Here is a 16,320-nt window from a genome sequence, read left to right as displayed (position 1 = left end):
CTAATAAAAAACAATGAAAAAAAATAATCATAAGTGCCAAATGAATTTTCGGATAACATAGTCAAGATGATACTAGGGACACAGATTACCATCTGACTTGACTTCTTCATGCAACTTTTGACTGTCTTTCTTCGGGTTTTCGGGTGTTTCTACGTATATAAAAGGGTGCGCGCGCTATGCGCAGTTCGAAGATGAAATGCTATATGAATAGGGGTCATTAGCGCGCATTCGGATTTGAATGTCTGTGTACTATTAGTTTCTTCTGTAGGTGCGGATGTATGAGGATAGGGATTTTTCGGGTTATTGAGATATGAACACCGGCCTAATCCCGGGGTTGTTACAGTAACATTTTACCCCTATCTTCATTTCTCTTATCTCGCTTACAAACGGGCCGTCCGTATCATGCTTATCTCTTATCTTCACCAAGCGGGCTGTCCGCCTTATCTTTCTTCTTATCATGCTTCTATCTTGATAACCATTTACAAGCTCCGCTTGAACATTAGCTATATAGACTAGCTACCAACCGATTGTATTCTTTACTTTAATCTACTGGGTTTTACCTGGAACATTGTCCTTCAGTAAGGTCTCCAACCTTACTGTCTAAGAACCACTATTCTAAGGGAGTCAACGACACTCGCCTTAGCCAGAACCCTTGATCTCTCAATCGAGAGCAGACCTCCGTCTATCTGGCATTCCGCCGATTGTCTATTCAGACACAGATAGCTCGACTCATCCCAGTCATAACAGGGGTGAAACGTGCGATGCTAGTATGTGCAAGCTATGAACATATGTGCGCGTTTTCGGGTATCGCGTTACCCGAAATTTCGGGGTTTCGAACTATAGCTTTTTCCTAAGGTAAAGACGTCATTGGCTTTCATACTGGTAAAACACGATCTGGGAGTGCGATGGACGAGGGTATTGAAAGCGTCGGTAGACCAGATGATGGAGTTGGATAATTCGGATCCGATGCGATGGGTGACGGTAGGGCAAAACTATGCAGGGAAACTGCGGGTAAACAGGGCATATCTTCAGGATGATGGGGAAATGTGTTTCAGGTGTTTTGGGTTTTGATGTGCGGATTTTTGGGTGTGACAATTCAAAATGATACCTAGACCAAGTGACATAACCGGTGAGAAATAAAGTGACCACTACTGCGTGAATAAAATAATCAGTGCAATCTGGAGAAGGTAAAACAAGTTCATGATCCAAACTCCTGGTACAAATATCCCATATTTCGGGGAATTCATCGGCCGATGTTTTGGGTATCTCGGGTACATTGTCTTCTAGTGATGTTAGCTCTGAATCTAAGACTTCTGATGTTAGTACATCTGCATCAATGACTTCTACGAATACATCCAATTGTTCCAATGGTAACTGAACTTGTCCGAAGGTCAAGTCCGAAATTTCGGAACTTCGGACTCCCTCTGGGGCGTCGGATGTTGCAATAGGGTCTTCGGGTGCAGAGATTTCTATTTCTGAAGTTAGGTGTTCTTGTGCGGGTGTGTATTCGTCACTTAGGGGAAGTGTCCACCATTCATAACCATCGGATTCCTCGGGTTCGGGTATTTCGGGCTTCGGATCGGGTCGGGTATACTCGTGTATGCCTCCTTCTGGGTAGGACAACAAAATTTCGTTAGTAAATTCTAACCAAGATGTACCTCGGGCCTCAGGGCATCCTGCCCATAGTTCTTTGTGGTCGCATTGGATATATCTGAGAGTATACTTGATGAACTCAGTGTCCGATAAATTGCACTTTTGTCTGAGTTGGTCTACAGATTGCAAAAATGCGAAAACTCCGTAAACATCGCCAGTGAATCTTGGGGCTGATTGTTCTGTCCTGAATGGCTTGCCAAATCTGTCGGGCATGATGGGAAAAACTGCGGGTACATCGGAAATATCGTTGGGTCGTTGGGTCCGAAGTACAGGTTCGTCGGGAAATCCTAAAATCAAAATCACTTAATCAAAACTAAACCAGATGGACCCCTCGTGGTGGGCTCCAGTTGTGTGCGAGGAATGATAGCTAGATGAGAAGGGGTGAAATGGGAAGAAAGGGGGAAGTGGGGTAAAAACTCAAATAGACCTCTGGACGCGAGTATAGATTCGGCCCGAGGGGATTGCTACTGAGGATGATTCCTCTAAGTAAAAGTGTGAGGGGAAACGTAGAAACTAATAAGGGTAACTGAGACTAAAAGAATACGTGAAAGCCGAAAGCCGAAGCCGATGCAATGCGAGCGCGAGCAAGCCGCCGAAAGTGCGATGCGATATACGCTTAGACGAGGCGCTAATAAGGCGCAATGCGATGCGATACGATGCGAGCGCGAGCAGCCGTGATATGACAAAAACGCGAAAACACACAGTTTAGTCGAAGGTGAGTTGCGAGGAGGTGCTGAAGGCGCGAGGGCGGAGCCAAGTGATGACGAGCGCCGAGAGTGTTAGATGTTATAGATATGTGAACACAAGGCAATTGCCGCCAATAGAAATGTGCGCGTGAGAGAGTACCGAAGATTTTTAGACTTTTAGTCAAGGCTTATAACTTTGCATGTAAATGGGTGATAAATTCTGATGGGAGAGAGAAGCTACATGAAAATTCTAAGTATCCGATATATGTATGTGCGCATAAGCGATATTCGGAGCCGAGTAGGTAGCGAGATGTATGTAAATAGGGTTCATGACACATTTAATGACAATATAAATGGAATAGCTTGGGAAATGTCGTTAGTCTGGTGGGAATCAAGTAATATACGCACCAATGAACCAGTGGAGGATATGGATAGGATGGACGGAGGACGTGTGACGGATCCGAAGGGAAGCCGACGCTAGCCAAAGCGCGCGCGAGAGCCGCGGACGTTGGCCGACGATATAAGATATGCGCGCTATACCAATGGTAGCGCTTACTGCAATTAGAACCAGAGGGATAACACAAAAAGGCCTATACGAGGCCGCAAAGACCATAGGTCTTACATCGGTCTGTGACATCCTCTTTACAACCCACTTCAAGCTACTTTTCCAAGTGACCGAACTCATTGCCACAGGTCCTCGACGAATATCCTTGCATATAATTTTTCGGCCAGAGGCATTGCTATAAAACCATTCCAGGTATAACTGTTGTAAATGTCATCTCAGATGACCATTTATTACAAGAACAAATTCACGCACCCATTTCTGCTGTTTCAATCTCCATTGATGCATATGAGGTGCAAGAGGTTGTACATGCTCCGTTACCTCCATCAACACATTCTTGCGCACTGCGCCTGTAGCAGAGTTCCAGTCATCCAGATGAGTTTCAAGGGCAAGGACCTCAAATTCATTCAGAGGTATCTGATTGGTGACTCTAGTGAATTTTCGGATGTAAGGCATGAGTGAAATAGCAATCTAAATGATGTGATGCAAGTTGGTGGTGGTGTTTGTGCAGGGAGGATGTCAAGTTAAAATGACGTTGCCGCGTCAAATTTGAGCTGTTGGAATATCATTATCTAATGGAATAGCAAGTAAATAATAATGTTAATATCACAAAAATTGGAACATCCTAGTATAGGCTACCATTCTCATCTTTTTTACTCTCCACATGGGAAAATTTGACATATTACAGTGACCTATCTCCGTATAATACGAGGGAATGGACATGCATAATATCCCGTATGATACGGGCCAGCGGACCATGGGCCCATGATAAAAATATCCTCGACTATGACGGATGGGCCAGGAGGGAAATTATTCCTGATGGAGGCGGGTGGGCCCATGCAGGAAATATATAGAGTAGATGAGTGGGCCAATGTATATGAATATTAGGTAGACGGGTGGGCCGAGGTAGTTGGATATTATGCAGATGGGTGTATTAAGGTAGATGTGTATGAGATAGATGGGTAGGTACTTGTTATCACATTCACGGGTGGGCCCAGACACATATTAAATTAGATGGGTAGGCCCAGACACATATTAATTAGACGGGTAGGCCGAGGGTGTTGTATGGGATGTTGTATTAGATGGGTGGGCCGAGGGTGGTATAAAATATAGATGGGTGGGCCCATGTGTATCATAATTGTAGACATGATGGAGCTGAGGTAGTTGTACATCAACCAAATCAGAGGAGGTAATAAATCAAAGTTACCAAGTTCCCGGAGCAGCAGGTGATCTCCTGACATGGCCTTTGATGGTGCACAGGTTGTCTTGCAAAATTTGGAATCCGGGGTGCGAAGCTTGTGTTGCCCTACGAGAAGCCAAGTTCCGATTACCAACCTTTGGGTCAACCGTACTCAGAGGAGGTAATAAATCAAAGTTACCAAGTTCCCAGAGCAGCAGGTGATCTCTTGACATGGCCGTTGATGGTGCACAGGTTGTCTTGCAGAATTTGGAATACAGGGTGCGAAGCTTGTGTTGCCCTACGAGACGCCAAGTTCCGACCACCCAAATTTGGGTCAACCATACCAACTTCTGAGTTCCAGGACCCGGGAGTCGACAAATGAATATCTGATAACCAGCACACTTCCAATCAGGTAGTATTTCATTGAGCAATGGATCATCCAAGGGGTCCCTTATCAGACTCGGTAGTCAATATAGGCAAATGATAATGAAAACATGAAAGTTGTTATTATGCTATTTTTCAAACCAGAGACCCTGAAACCCATTGTTCAACATGTCCATTTTTCACTCACTGCACAAATCACCGAGTTTCGAGTGCCGAAACCCAAAACTTGAAACCCAGTGTGCAACACGTCAATTGTTCATTTACATTACACAGATCATCGAGTTCCGAGTGTTGAGTGCCGAAAACCGAAAATATGTATGGAACATGTCCATTTCTTACTCATTGCACATATCACCGAGTTTTGAGTGCCGAAACCCGAAACTCGAAACCCAGTGTGCATCATGTCCATTGTTCAATTATATTACACAAGTCATCGAGTTCCGAGGGCCGAGGGCCGAAATCCGAACCCTGGACCCCGAAAATATGTGCGCAACATGTCCATTTTTCACTCACTGCACAAATCACCGAGTTTCGAGTGCCAAAGCATGAAACTTGAAACCCAGTGTGCAACATGTTGATTTTTCATTTATATCACACAAATAACCAAGTGCCAAGTGCCAAGTGCCGAAACCCGAAGCCTGAGACCCGAAAATATGTATGCAACATTTTCATTTTTCACTTGTTGCACAAATCACTGAGTTTCAAGTGCCGAAACCCGAAACTCAAAACCGGGTGTGCAATATGTTCATTGTTCATTTACATTACACAGATCATCGAGTTCCGAGTGCTGAGGGCCAAAACCCGAAGCCCGAAACCCAAAATCATGTACACAACATGTCCATTTTTCACTCATTGCACAAATCACCAAGTGTCGAGTGTCGAAACCTGAAACCCGGTACTTCAAATGGACACAAATTGTATTTGTATGTATTATCCATTGGTGTAGGGTTCAAATAACTTGGGAATTGTATTTGTCAGCACTCGGTACTTGGTACTCGGTGATCGGTGGTCAGTGGTCGGTACTCGAGACTCAGTAGTCAATATAGGCAAATGATAATGAAAAATGACAGTTGTAGTCCACATCAAGGTGAGTGTCTTGGTAGTCTTTCCTTGTCATTCGGCAAAACATCAGCAATAATGAAAAAATGAAAGTTGTTATTATGCTTAACTTCCTTACCGAAGGTTGTAGTCCAAGTCCAGGTGAGTGTAGTGATAGTCTTTTCTTGTCAATTGGTTATCTTGTTACTCATTACGCAGTACTCGGTACATGGTAATTGGTACTCAGTATTTGGTTTTGATACTCGGTACCCGGGAATCAGTAGTCAGCTTAATGAAGGTTGTAGTCCGAGTCTAGGTGAGTTTATTTGTAGTCTTTTCTCGTCCATTGGTTACCATGTGACCGAGATATAAGCTAAAGAAATCCGAAACATCAATAATGACAAATGAAATACATGTGTGCAGTAAGTGAGTCTAAAGATAAAAGAATGAATATTAATAGCGAGACTTGCACATTATGTCGAGATATCCAACATAACAAGCCTGTGATGTGATCAGAGACCTGGAATAACACCCATATACATCCATTATAATAGCTTAAAAGCTTAGAAAGATTCATGAAGGATTGATGTAATGATAGGCAAAATGACATATGTGTGGAGAGTGACAATAGACATCTTTTATACAAAGTCACATTTATATATGATTCAGGCCAAAAATATCATTACAAATATGTAGGATAGATCGTAAACTACCCAAGGAACCCATACTGCCTACTGCCCTGAGGGTAGGGGGTGGGTAGAAGGGATATAGTGAAAATATGAGTTGACCCAGCATTAAAGTCCTACCACTGCTCAACTAACCATTTTCGATGCTTTGGGTCTTTGAAGTTTCCCACACTCAATTTCTTACCCATTTCACTTCCTCAGTACTCAATTCTTGGTTGATTTGTCTGTAAATTTATCTCTATGATACTTAAGATATTTGAAATGTACCCCAGGTTTCTGATTATGAAGATTCAATGTTTTGAAGGCATGGGCCCCTTATCAGGTGAAATGGCAAGTATACACACTAGTTCACAAACTCCAGCCTATTGTGAGCTGATCTTGGTCATAAGAAGCAAGAATATAAGCTACGCTCATTATATATTAAAAGGTTGGATCATGGATGCAAGGGCAAGATACTGAAAATCGTGAAAAAATGTCACAAGTGCAATTGTCTATGCTTTGTTCCTGGAAAAGGATCCTGTGTGTCCCGGGCTGGTTATATGATATATCTACTCCGAATATGCTCAGGAATAGACTCCCTACAGTCCTTGAGGTCCAGTCCTACAGGGAAAAAACCCCAGCAGGTGAACCACCAGAAGAGGGGGAGGTACACTATACAATAAAGGATTACCCTATGGTCCTGAGCTCCTGATACATTGTTTCTATTGTTGAATAGATGATTGAGATATAATTTCAAAGTCTATTTACCTAGAAATGAACACATAGGAACATATTTTGTATTTTTATGTATATATGCAATATCCATTTAAGCACCAAGTCTCAACTACCAATTACCAAGTCCCGACACTTGATAGTTGATAGTCAGTATTCGAGCTCCGAGTGCCAATATTGCCTACCAATATCTCAGTCAAATGATAACCAAACCAAGACCCAAGTTCCAAACCTGACTACTGAATACCAAGTATCAGTACTCGGGACTCGGGACTATTGGCTGGAGTACCCAACTATTGATTCACAGGTACCAAGAATTAGAACCAAGTACTGAGTACCTGACTACTGATTCTCGGGTACCAAGTATCAGAACCGAGTACCGAGTACCCGACTACTGATTCTCGGGTATCGAGTATAGAACCAAATACCGAGTACTGATTCCCTTGTACCAAGTACCGAGTAACGAGATAACCAATTGACAAGAAAAAACTACCAATACACTCACCTTGGCTCGGACTACAACTTTTGTTCAGGAACTTGAACATAATAATAACTTTCATTTTTCATTATTGCCAATGTTTCAGATTTCTTTAGCTTATATCTCGGTTAAATGATAACTGATGGACAAGAAAAGACTACCAATACACTCCCCTAGACTCGGACTACAACCTTCGGTAAGGAAGTTAAGCGTAATAACAACTTTCATTTTTCATTACCATTTGCCTATATTGACTACCAACCACCAACTACCAACTACCAACTACCAAGCACTGACAAACACAATTCCCAAATTATTTCAACCCTACACCAATGGATAATACATACAAATACAGAATTCATGTCCATTTGAAGTACCGGGTTTTAGGTTTCAGCACTCGACACTTGGTGATTTGTGCAATGAGTAGATGGGCATGTGGCATACATGTTTTCAGGCTTTGGGTTTTAGGATTCAGCCCTTGGCACTCAATGATCTGTGTAATGTAAATGAACAATGAACATGTTGCACACCGGGTTTTGAGTTTTGGGTTTTGGCACTTGAAACTCGGTGATTTGTGCAACAAGTGAAAAATGGAAATGTTATATACATATTTTCGGGTCTCGGGCTTCGGGTCTTGGCCCTCAGCACTCGGAACTCGATGATTTGTGTTAGTGCTGCCGCAGTCCGGTCCAGGACCTAGGTTCGAACCCGAACCTTTGTGGACCGGACCCATGGTTCGGTCACAGGTCCAGAATTTCTCTTGGACCGAACCCCTTGGTAGGTTCGAGGTTCGGTGTGTTGTCGATAAATCCGGACCGGTTCTGGACGCATCCGGACCGGTTCGAACCTATCATGTCGCTGGCTTTGACTTACGATTTTCGAAGTCGAAGCCTCATGTTTTTGGTGAGGCTTTCTATTTAAGTATCATCCTTGCCCTTCTGTTCACCGTCTTCTCCTACTTCTCCTGCAAGGCAATCTCTCGGCTACTTCAGTAATGCAACTCATTCATGCGCCAGTGAGTTCGCAACAAGTCTACTGTCTGTCACAATTAACTTATGATGTGATTTATTTCAGAACATACCTACAGTTGTGATTCACCATACTGATTATCTGCCATGGGTTCTCATTTTGGTGTTTCATGGTGCGCAACAGTTTTAAATCTAGTTTTAAATAAATTCACTTGGTACCTAGGTTTGAAATTTATGCCCCCTGCTGCTATGTCCTCTGCACGTCGCGCTGACGGTTCGTTGAAAGACGCCAGTGAGATAGCGTGGTACAATGATGCTGAAGACGACTCTCCAATGGTTCCTCCCCCTGCTCCTGCACACAACGGCACTCTCAATTCGTTTGTACGTCGTTCTGGTCGAGCGGTCAAACCCACAGAGAAGATCCGCGAGACTCTGACTGCCAGCAGTACCTCAGCCAAACGGTCAGCTGTAGAACCTCCTCAGGGTGTCCCTGCACCCAAACGAGTGTTCGTTGGTACCAGTAGCAGAGAGGATGACGAGGATGACGACGAAGATGCACCCGCACTTGAAGACGTTACAGATGATGAGGAAGAGGATGCCGAGAATGCCGAGAATGAAGAAGCTTATCAACGGACGAAGAAGCTCGGCGACCAGGATCACGAAGACCGCAAATCCCTCAAGAAAGATGAACGCAGCGCTGACTTGACTACAGTCTTTACCTTTGAGAAAGGTCACATCAACCCCCACACCCAGGAGCGTGAAAATGGGTGGTGGTGTGAGGTATGCAAGGCCAATAATGTCCCACTACACCAGTGCTTTTTTAAAGGTGGTATCTCGACTAGACGCACTCACATTGCTCGCCATCCCAAGTGCCACTACCCAGTCTATCACGACCGCTGCAAAGAACAGGGTATCAAGATGCACAATCGTGCCATACCTCGTGATTGCAAGGCAACCGACAGTCAGGCAACCTTGGACGGCTCTCTGACTCCAAAGATTCCCACGTTCACGAAGTCCGGACTCATGGATTACATCGTCGAACTCATTGTCGCTGAGGACGAGGTAAGTAGCTTTCATTTCTGAGATTTTTTAAAGATACTTACACTACATTTGTACTAGGCATTTCAACTCGTAGATAAAGGTCCCTTCCGTCGACTTCTTCAATATCTCCGACCCTCGCTTTCAGAAACAGATATTCCCCACCGTACAAAAACGCATGATGAGATCCTCGAACGTGCGAAGCTGGCAGTCGAGCGCGTGAAAGAGAAGCTCAAGCATGTCGACAGCAAAATTTCCATGACGTTCGACTCGTGGACATCTTTTCCTGGTCACCCTTTCCTATCCATTACAGCGCATTACATAGACTCCCCGATCGAAAAGCCTCACGGTCATTGTGAACGAGGAGTAGCTGTACGTAGCGTACAAATTTGTCGTTGTTGTCTTGTAAAATTTTGATTTTTTTGCAAATTGAAATAAAGGGTTCGAGGGTTCGAACACGTTCTGAACTTGAACCGAACCCTTCCGAACGCGTTCACAGGGGTCCGGTCCATGGTTCAGCCTCCTTGCTCGAACCTGACCAATGGTCAGGTTCGGGGTTCGCAAATATAGGGCCATGAACTGGACCGAACCGGACTTTGGCAGCACTAATTTGTGTAATGTACATGAAAAATGGACATGTTGCACACTGGGTTTCAAGTTTCACGCTTTGGCACTCGAAACTCGGTGATTTGTGCAGTGAGTAAAAAATGGACATGTTGTGTACATATTTTCGGGTCTCGGGCTTCGGGTCTCAGCCCTCGGCACTCGGAACTCGATGATTTGTGTGATATAAATGAAAAATCAACATGTTGCACACTGGGTTTTAAGTTTCACGCTTTGGCAGAACTCGAAGCTGTTGATTTAGATATCACCCGAAACCCGAACACCTGAATGTCAAATTTTCAGTGCTGAACCCCGAACCCTGAGTGCCGGTGCCGGGTGCCGAGTCCCAAAGCCCGGAACTCAGGATTTGACATTTGAGATGAATGAAATTTTTCAGACATGTTTGAATTAACCTATGTATATCTATAAACATTTCACTAACCCCCGAACCCCGAAAGATATTTTTGTTGTCTTACATACCGAGTTCCGAGTTCTGGGACCCCCGAACCCCGAAACCCGGCAGTCCACAGTTTCGGTGTTCGGGGGTTGGTAAAATGTGTATGAATATATGAAAGGTTGATTTAAACATTTTTGAAAGATGTCTCATATCAAATGTCAAGTCCCGAGTTTCGATTTCCGGGTTTCGGGAGTGCCGAGTCCTGAAGCCTGGAGTCCCAAAACACGGAGTCCCAAAACCCGAAATTCAAAACTCAGGACTTAACATTTGATATGAGACATCTTTCAAAAATGTTTAAATCAACCTTTTATATATCCATACACATTTTACCAACCCCCGAACCCCAAAATTGTGGACTGCCGGGTTTTGGGGTTCAGGGGTCCTGGAACTCGGAACTCGGTATGTGAGAACAAAAATATATTTCAAACATGGGTAAGTCAATGTGTTTGTCAATCAACTCGATTGTAAATCAAATTTTATTGATCTCCCCAAATTTCCCAACTTCCGAGTTCCGGGACCCCCGAACCCCAAAACCCGAGACCCGGCAGTCCACAATTTTGAAGTTCGGGGGTTGGTAAATCTTGGTTTGGGGTTTGGCACTGAAAATTTGACATTTATATTTTTGTGAGTGTTGTGCTTCTGGTGTCCGTGCTTAGAAATAGGATATGTTGCACACCAGGGTTCAGGTGTGGGGTTTTTCCACTTCAGTCCTCGATTATTGGTCAATGCCACACATGGTCAATTCATGTTTTCGTGCTTAGGGGTTTAGATTTGGTGGTCGATGGTAGGTATATGCACTCATAGTGTACATGTATCCTACGTGTTTGATTCACTGGTGGCTACATCAGCTGTATGTCTTGATGAAATGTATCTAGGCTCACCCATATATGTACCCATCTATGTACAATTCCCCCACGTCAGCCCACCCATCTATGTATTATCCCCCATATCGGCCCACCCGTCTATGTAATACATCCTATGTTGGCCCACCCATCTATATAATTATACCCCACCTTGGCCCACCTGTCTGTGTAATAAATATTTTATCGCACCCTCAGCCCACTGGTCTATTTGATATCCCTTTCGTCGGCCCACCCCTATATGTAATACTTTCCACGTTGGCCCACCTGTATATGTAATACACCCCACGTCAGCCCACCCATCTATGTAATATTCCCCTACCTCGGCCCACCCATATATATAATACACCCCCGTCGGCCCGCCCGTCTATATAACAATATTTACCTTACATCTCTCTTCAGCCCAGCTGTCTATAATATCCTACTCTACATATTACCCAGATGGGCCCACCCATCTCCATGAATGATCATATTCCCCCGGCCCATCTGTCAACATCAAGGATATATATATCATTGGCATACATGGGCCCACCCGTCTCCATTGGAAATAATATGTGTCCCGGCCCATCCGTCATCATCAAGAATATACACAACATGGGCCCATAATCCGCTGGCCCGTCTCATACGGGATATTATGTAGGTCAGGTGGCCCGTATAATATGGAATTTGTCACTGAAGGGGCTCCTTACTACAAACAACTGTATGACCTGCCAAGTCACAAGCGTGATCCACTCGAGCATGGGCCCAGGTTTGGTCGGTCGACGGGGCAGTCAGACTTAATGCGAGCATCTACTCAAAATGTAGGACACAGCTCCAGGAACTTGGTGCAGATGAATTGCTTCTGAAATATCGGCCGCTGCTCAAGGAACATTTGAAAGTAACCACGGCCATTGCAGACCCAAATGCCAGAGGGCAAAGGAACGACACTCTGGCTTGGTTTTGGTCACTTGATGTTCAAGGGGATTCTACCAGCAGCGATTGGATGAATGAATGTAAGCCATTGCTTACCTATTTGCATAACTGTCAAACCAATAACCATGTTATCCAGTTTACAGGGTTCACTGGCTTCGAGCGAAAGCCCTATGAGACCGCTGGCAGGAAGAGTTCACCCTTGTAGAGCATGAAATGACATGGACTCTGGGTTTCTTCAATTACAAATGAGCGACTTGGTTAGGTCGTGGTCAAAATGCCCAAGAAAAAAAGCAAGAGGGACACGTCTGCTATGCCGGCCGGTAGGCAAGCATGTTCCAACGACTATATCAACATGCTGAATCAACATTTAAGAAGACACAAGTATTGGCGGCCGAGGCAGGTACATGAGTGCGAGATTGGAACGAGCTTGATGTTGTGATATGCAAGATAGCAGACTCTATTCAAATATTACGGCGAGTTCACATTCATGATGTCTTATCGGACAAATATAAATGTAGAACATTGCAACACATGTCTTTAATGAGTCAGATACAAATCAATTCACAACATGAAACAAAACATCACATAGCGAGGTTGAATTGAAAAGACTAGTGCTGTGCTGTCTTGGAACGAGTGTAGTCACTTACTGCCTCTCGCTTACTTCGGAAAGACTTCCAGTTCCCTCCTTTCGTGCCTGATGCGAGCAGAAATGCGGCAAGCCTAACACAATTTCGAGGATGTCATGGATCAGAATGATTCCTGTACATAAGAGTTACATCATACCTTGATGTAAACACCCCAGTGCGCCAACCACAACGAACGAAGTAGAACTTCTCAGCACCATCAGATTCCGTGCTGGTGATTGAAGCTGTCCATCTGGCCGACTGCCAAGTGCCTTCCTGGATCTGATCAGCAGTAGCTGATTGACTATCTGCAAAAGCCTGCTGCTGTGCCTTGCAAGCAGCATGAGAATGCCTGTTTGCCTGTTCCCTGGAAGCAGCCTGCATGTCTTTAGCTGCACATGCATTGCAGGGACTTTGTGATGGATTGTGGAGCTGGTGGTGTTGGTTATCAATGTCCAAATTGAACTGAAATATTGTCATGAAACACACCTTAGCCCCAAATGTGCGGCCGATTATATGAGGTCATTGGGTCTCAGACTCCGAGGATGTCGTGTCCACTTCTACACGAATCTGTATATCTCTGGAACCATGCGACTGATGTTGAGTGACAATGACTTGCGAATTCTGATTTGATGTAGCAGACTGTGTCATACATTCTAGATGATGTGGAATATCATGTAATTACAGCTTGCATTGTGTACAATAATGCACGTACCGGTGTGTTCCAAACCTATGTGGCTATCGCTACTTTTACGAACCATGACTGGTTGAAAATTATTTGGGACGCTGATAGAGTAAAAGTCGAACAGGGCGTGAGTATAATAAGTATATCAAAGCAGAATCATCTATTATTCCGCAAAAATATTACGTACATATCAGCTGCAACTTTCAGTTCAGAGTCGGCTGTAATACGATTCGGGCAAGTTGTAATTATGCATTGCCCCTTGACAATATTAATTGAACCACTATAATTTTAATCACTCGGCCAAGGAAGTTAATGGTTGACTGTCGGCCGAGCAGGCGCATAGTATTCGGCCACTGGCAAAAGTTTCACATTTTTGAGCCTCAACACAATTTTGTCGATGGATCACAAAGCTTACATGTTAGTCGGTTGAATCTTTATATGGAATGCCCTTATTATGTAGTTGAAATATATCGTTGCGGTGCATTACAATGTTGGTGGTCTAATAATGTGGTTGCAGAATCAGTTTATCCCTGTCTGCGACTCTAAAGTGGCACTGCAATTCTTATTCAAATGACCGACCGTTTTCAACATAGTAAGAAAGTTTTTACTGAAGCAGTTGGCCGACTGGCCGACAATAATAAAGCTGCTGGCTGAAGTGTGCAATGTGTCAATATCTAGCAATACGCAATACGGATGAAATTTATGACACCGTTAATGATAGCTAATTGTACGATCTATGATACATGCTGGAACTACTTCTTCATCAAAGACTTCTTGATGTAGCACAGCCATTCCTCTAATTCTTCGCACCGTCTCAGGGTGCTCCTGCGAATCTCCTTCATGTCTGCCAGATCCTTCTCCACCCTCCTGACCTCTACTTCCAACCACTGCCTTTTTTCGGCATGGAGCTTTCTCTTCTTTCTCCTGCCGGAATCGCAATTGTTCAGCTGTTTTCCCAACGTGACCAAGTCACTTGAAGAATTGTGTGATGCTCCATGTTCATCTGTAGTATTTGTGTGTTCAGTAACTAAAAGATCTTGTTGAGTAGAGAGATGAATATGTAACAAAACAGCGCACCATGGCTGCACTGCTGCTTGCACGCAACACAAGCTTCATTCAGACGACCGATGCAGTCTTGCTTCATGATCATGCAATGACCACACCCTGGGCCCTGCAGAACCATGGCCGTCAGCTGCGTATTGTGCATTTCTTGATGCCCTGAAGTGTTTCATAAGATTAGTAAATCAACAAGATATTCAAATTTATTACTTACCCTCGGTGAGAGAACAAAGTCACTCACATCACTCACATGCACGTCCAGCCGAATATTGCTTGCATGGTGTTCCTTCGGCCACACATGAGTCACACCCAAGGTTTCTAGCCGTAAACGCTGAGGATAGTGCCATAGTTGTGTGTAGCTGTATGTGGGAAGGATTGTTGTAGTCAGAGTCAAATGAATGAATGTTTTGAAGTGTGAGTATTGGGAACCTATGTGTGCTTACGGAAAATGTAGTTGTGGACTTCATGGAAATTGCCGAAGAAGTGAACTGCCTGGCGTTCGGGAAAGACAATCAAATATGAATCACACCAGGACTTACAAGGAAACACTGGATGTGAACTTGAGTATACTTACAGACGACATGAAGTGCCTGATATTCGGCCATGAGACATCCAGCCATCACTTATACCAGGCATTAATTCAAGGTGCTTGCCGAGTTAATGTCTCCTCTTCTCAAGATGTTAATAGAACATCTATGACCATTCAGTAATGGTCCTGCATTCCGTAAGAGCATCTAAGTGTAGCCATCTATATATGGCCGATGTGACATATACATTCAAAGCTCAGGATGCGATGCAGCACAATACACTACAGAATATCTATACTAATGTACGTTGATTAATTAATTTATCTTTCCGTGAGACATCCATTGAGATGCGCCAACTCATGCTCCAATTCTCTACAAGCTTCCTCAGCCCTACGGTGCATCTTCCGTGTTTCGGCCAGATGCTGCTCGAGGTCCTTCATCTCTGCCTCAAGTCTCGCCTGTGTTGTCTCATCCAGTGGCCTATCGACCCGGTTAGATGGCTTGTGATCTAAGATGATCACTTTGTTGGAGGAGTCAGAACGTTCAGATTCTGTGTCAGATGGGTCATCAATGGCGTGTTCTTTGGCATCTGTGACAACCGAGGCATCAACGACTTCTTCTTCAGTATCCTTCACAACTAAGGCATAAACAATTGAGCATGGTAAAAAACACAAGTAAATTAACACTTACCATTGCTACAAAGCTGTTGACACAGGATGCATGCGTCGCCCGTCCATCCTTGGCAAACCTTTCGTGTACCCTTGCAGGAATCGCAGCCTGGACGCATCCTGTGCATCACACTCATGATGCTGGTACGCCTTGGGGGAGGTGCTAATATTGTGAAAGTCAGTCAAGAGTGTAGATGTACGGCCATGGCTTACCTGGCAACAGAGAACAACGGTTAGAGCATCTGCTGCATGCCGATGCAGACAAATACGCATAGCATGGTTCATTGTCATCTACGCAGGATTGGCAACCCGGCTCTCTCAGCATCAATTTTTGGGCAGGAAACATAGATGGGTAATCAGATAGTTGTGTTTGAATAGAATGTTGCAGAATCGGCCATGAGCCCTGTAATAGTCCGAGACTAATAAATGTCCACAGCGGCCGTTCCCGGATCCATCGGTTGCATTATGGGTCACCATTCTGTACATTATGTAATATATTCGTGTTGATTATTGTACTTGTGAGCTCGGCCGCTAATGTATAC

At 44.2% G+C, this 16,320-nt stretch overlaps 5 protein-coding genes across 5 annotated transcripts; 1 reads left to right on the top strand and 4 right to left on the bottom strand.

The window, feature by feature from the left end:
• Nucleotides 1-864: 864 nt before the first annotated feature.
• HD556DRAFT_1448745 (uncharacterized protein) lies at nt 865-1,866 on the bottom strand (the record flags this gene model as incomplete). The annotated part of the gene is made up of 1 exon (XM_041307482.1): nt 865-1,866. One exon carries the CDS (start codon nt 1,864-1,866, stop codon nt 865-867), a length of 1,002 nt encoding a protein of 333 aa, XP_041154758.1.
• A 950-nt stretch (nt 1,867-2,816) lies between these two features.
• On the bottom strand, nt 2,817-3,357 carry HD556DRAFT_1312733 (uncharacterized protein; the record flags this gene model as incomplete). Its single annotated transcript, XM_041300699.1, has 3 exons — nt 2,817-2,873; nt 2,896-3,102; nt 3,157-3,357. 3 exons carry the CDS (start codon nt 3,355-3,357, stop codon nt 2,817-2,819), a joined length of 465 nt encoding a protein of 154 aa, XP_041154757.1.
• Nucleotides 3,358-12,148: 8,791 nt separating this feature from the next.
• On the top strand, nt 12,149-12,390 carry HD556DRAFT_1246828 (uncharacterized protein; the record flags this gene model as incomplete). Its single annotated transcript, XM_041298642.1, has 2 exons — nt 12,149-12,296; nt 12,353-12,390. Coding segments are annotated over 2 exons (186 nt in total), but the record flags the coding sequence as incomplete, so codon positions are not given.
• A 434-nt stretch (nt 12,391-12,824) lies between these two features.
• HD556DRAFT_1312732 (uncharacterized protein) lies at nt 12,825-13,223 on the bottom strand (the record flags this gene model as incomplete). Its single annotated transcript, XM_041300698.1, has 2 exons — nt 12,825-12,936; nt 13,000-13,223. 2 exons carry the CDS (start codon nt 13,221-13,223, stop codon nt 12,825-12,827), a joined length of 336 nt encoding a protein of 111 aa, XP_041154755.1.
• A 1,053-nt stretch (nt 13,224-14,276) lies between these two features.
• HD556DRAFT_1312731 (uncharacterized protein) lies at nt 14,277-15,219 on the bottom strand (the record flags this gene model as incomplete). The annotated part of the gene is made up of 6 exons (XM_041300697.1): nt 14,277-14,527; nt 14,602-14,742; nt 14,834-14,942; nt 15,027-15,075; nt 15,123-15,131; nt 15,158-15,219. 6 exons carry the CDS (start codon nt 15,217-15,219, stop codon nt 14,277-14,279), a joined length of 621 nt encoding a protein of 206 aa, XP_041154754.1.
• Between the last annotated feature and the right edge of the window lie 1,101 nt (nt 15,220-16,320).

Source organism: Suillus plorans (genome assembly GCF_016647745.1).
Source record: "Suillus plorans strain S12 chromosome Unknown HD556scaffold_79, whole genome shotgun sequence".
NCBI lineage: Eukaryota > Fungi > Basidiomycota > Agaricomycetes > Boletales > Suillaceae > Suillus > Suillus plorans.
Note: the sequence above shows the minus strand (reverse complement) of the source record. Positions and strands in the feature narration are given on the sequence as shown.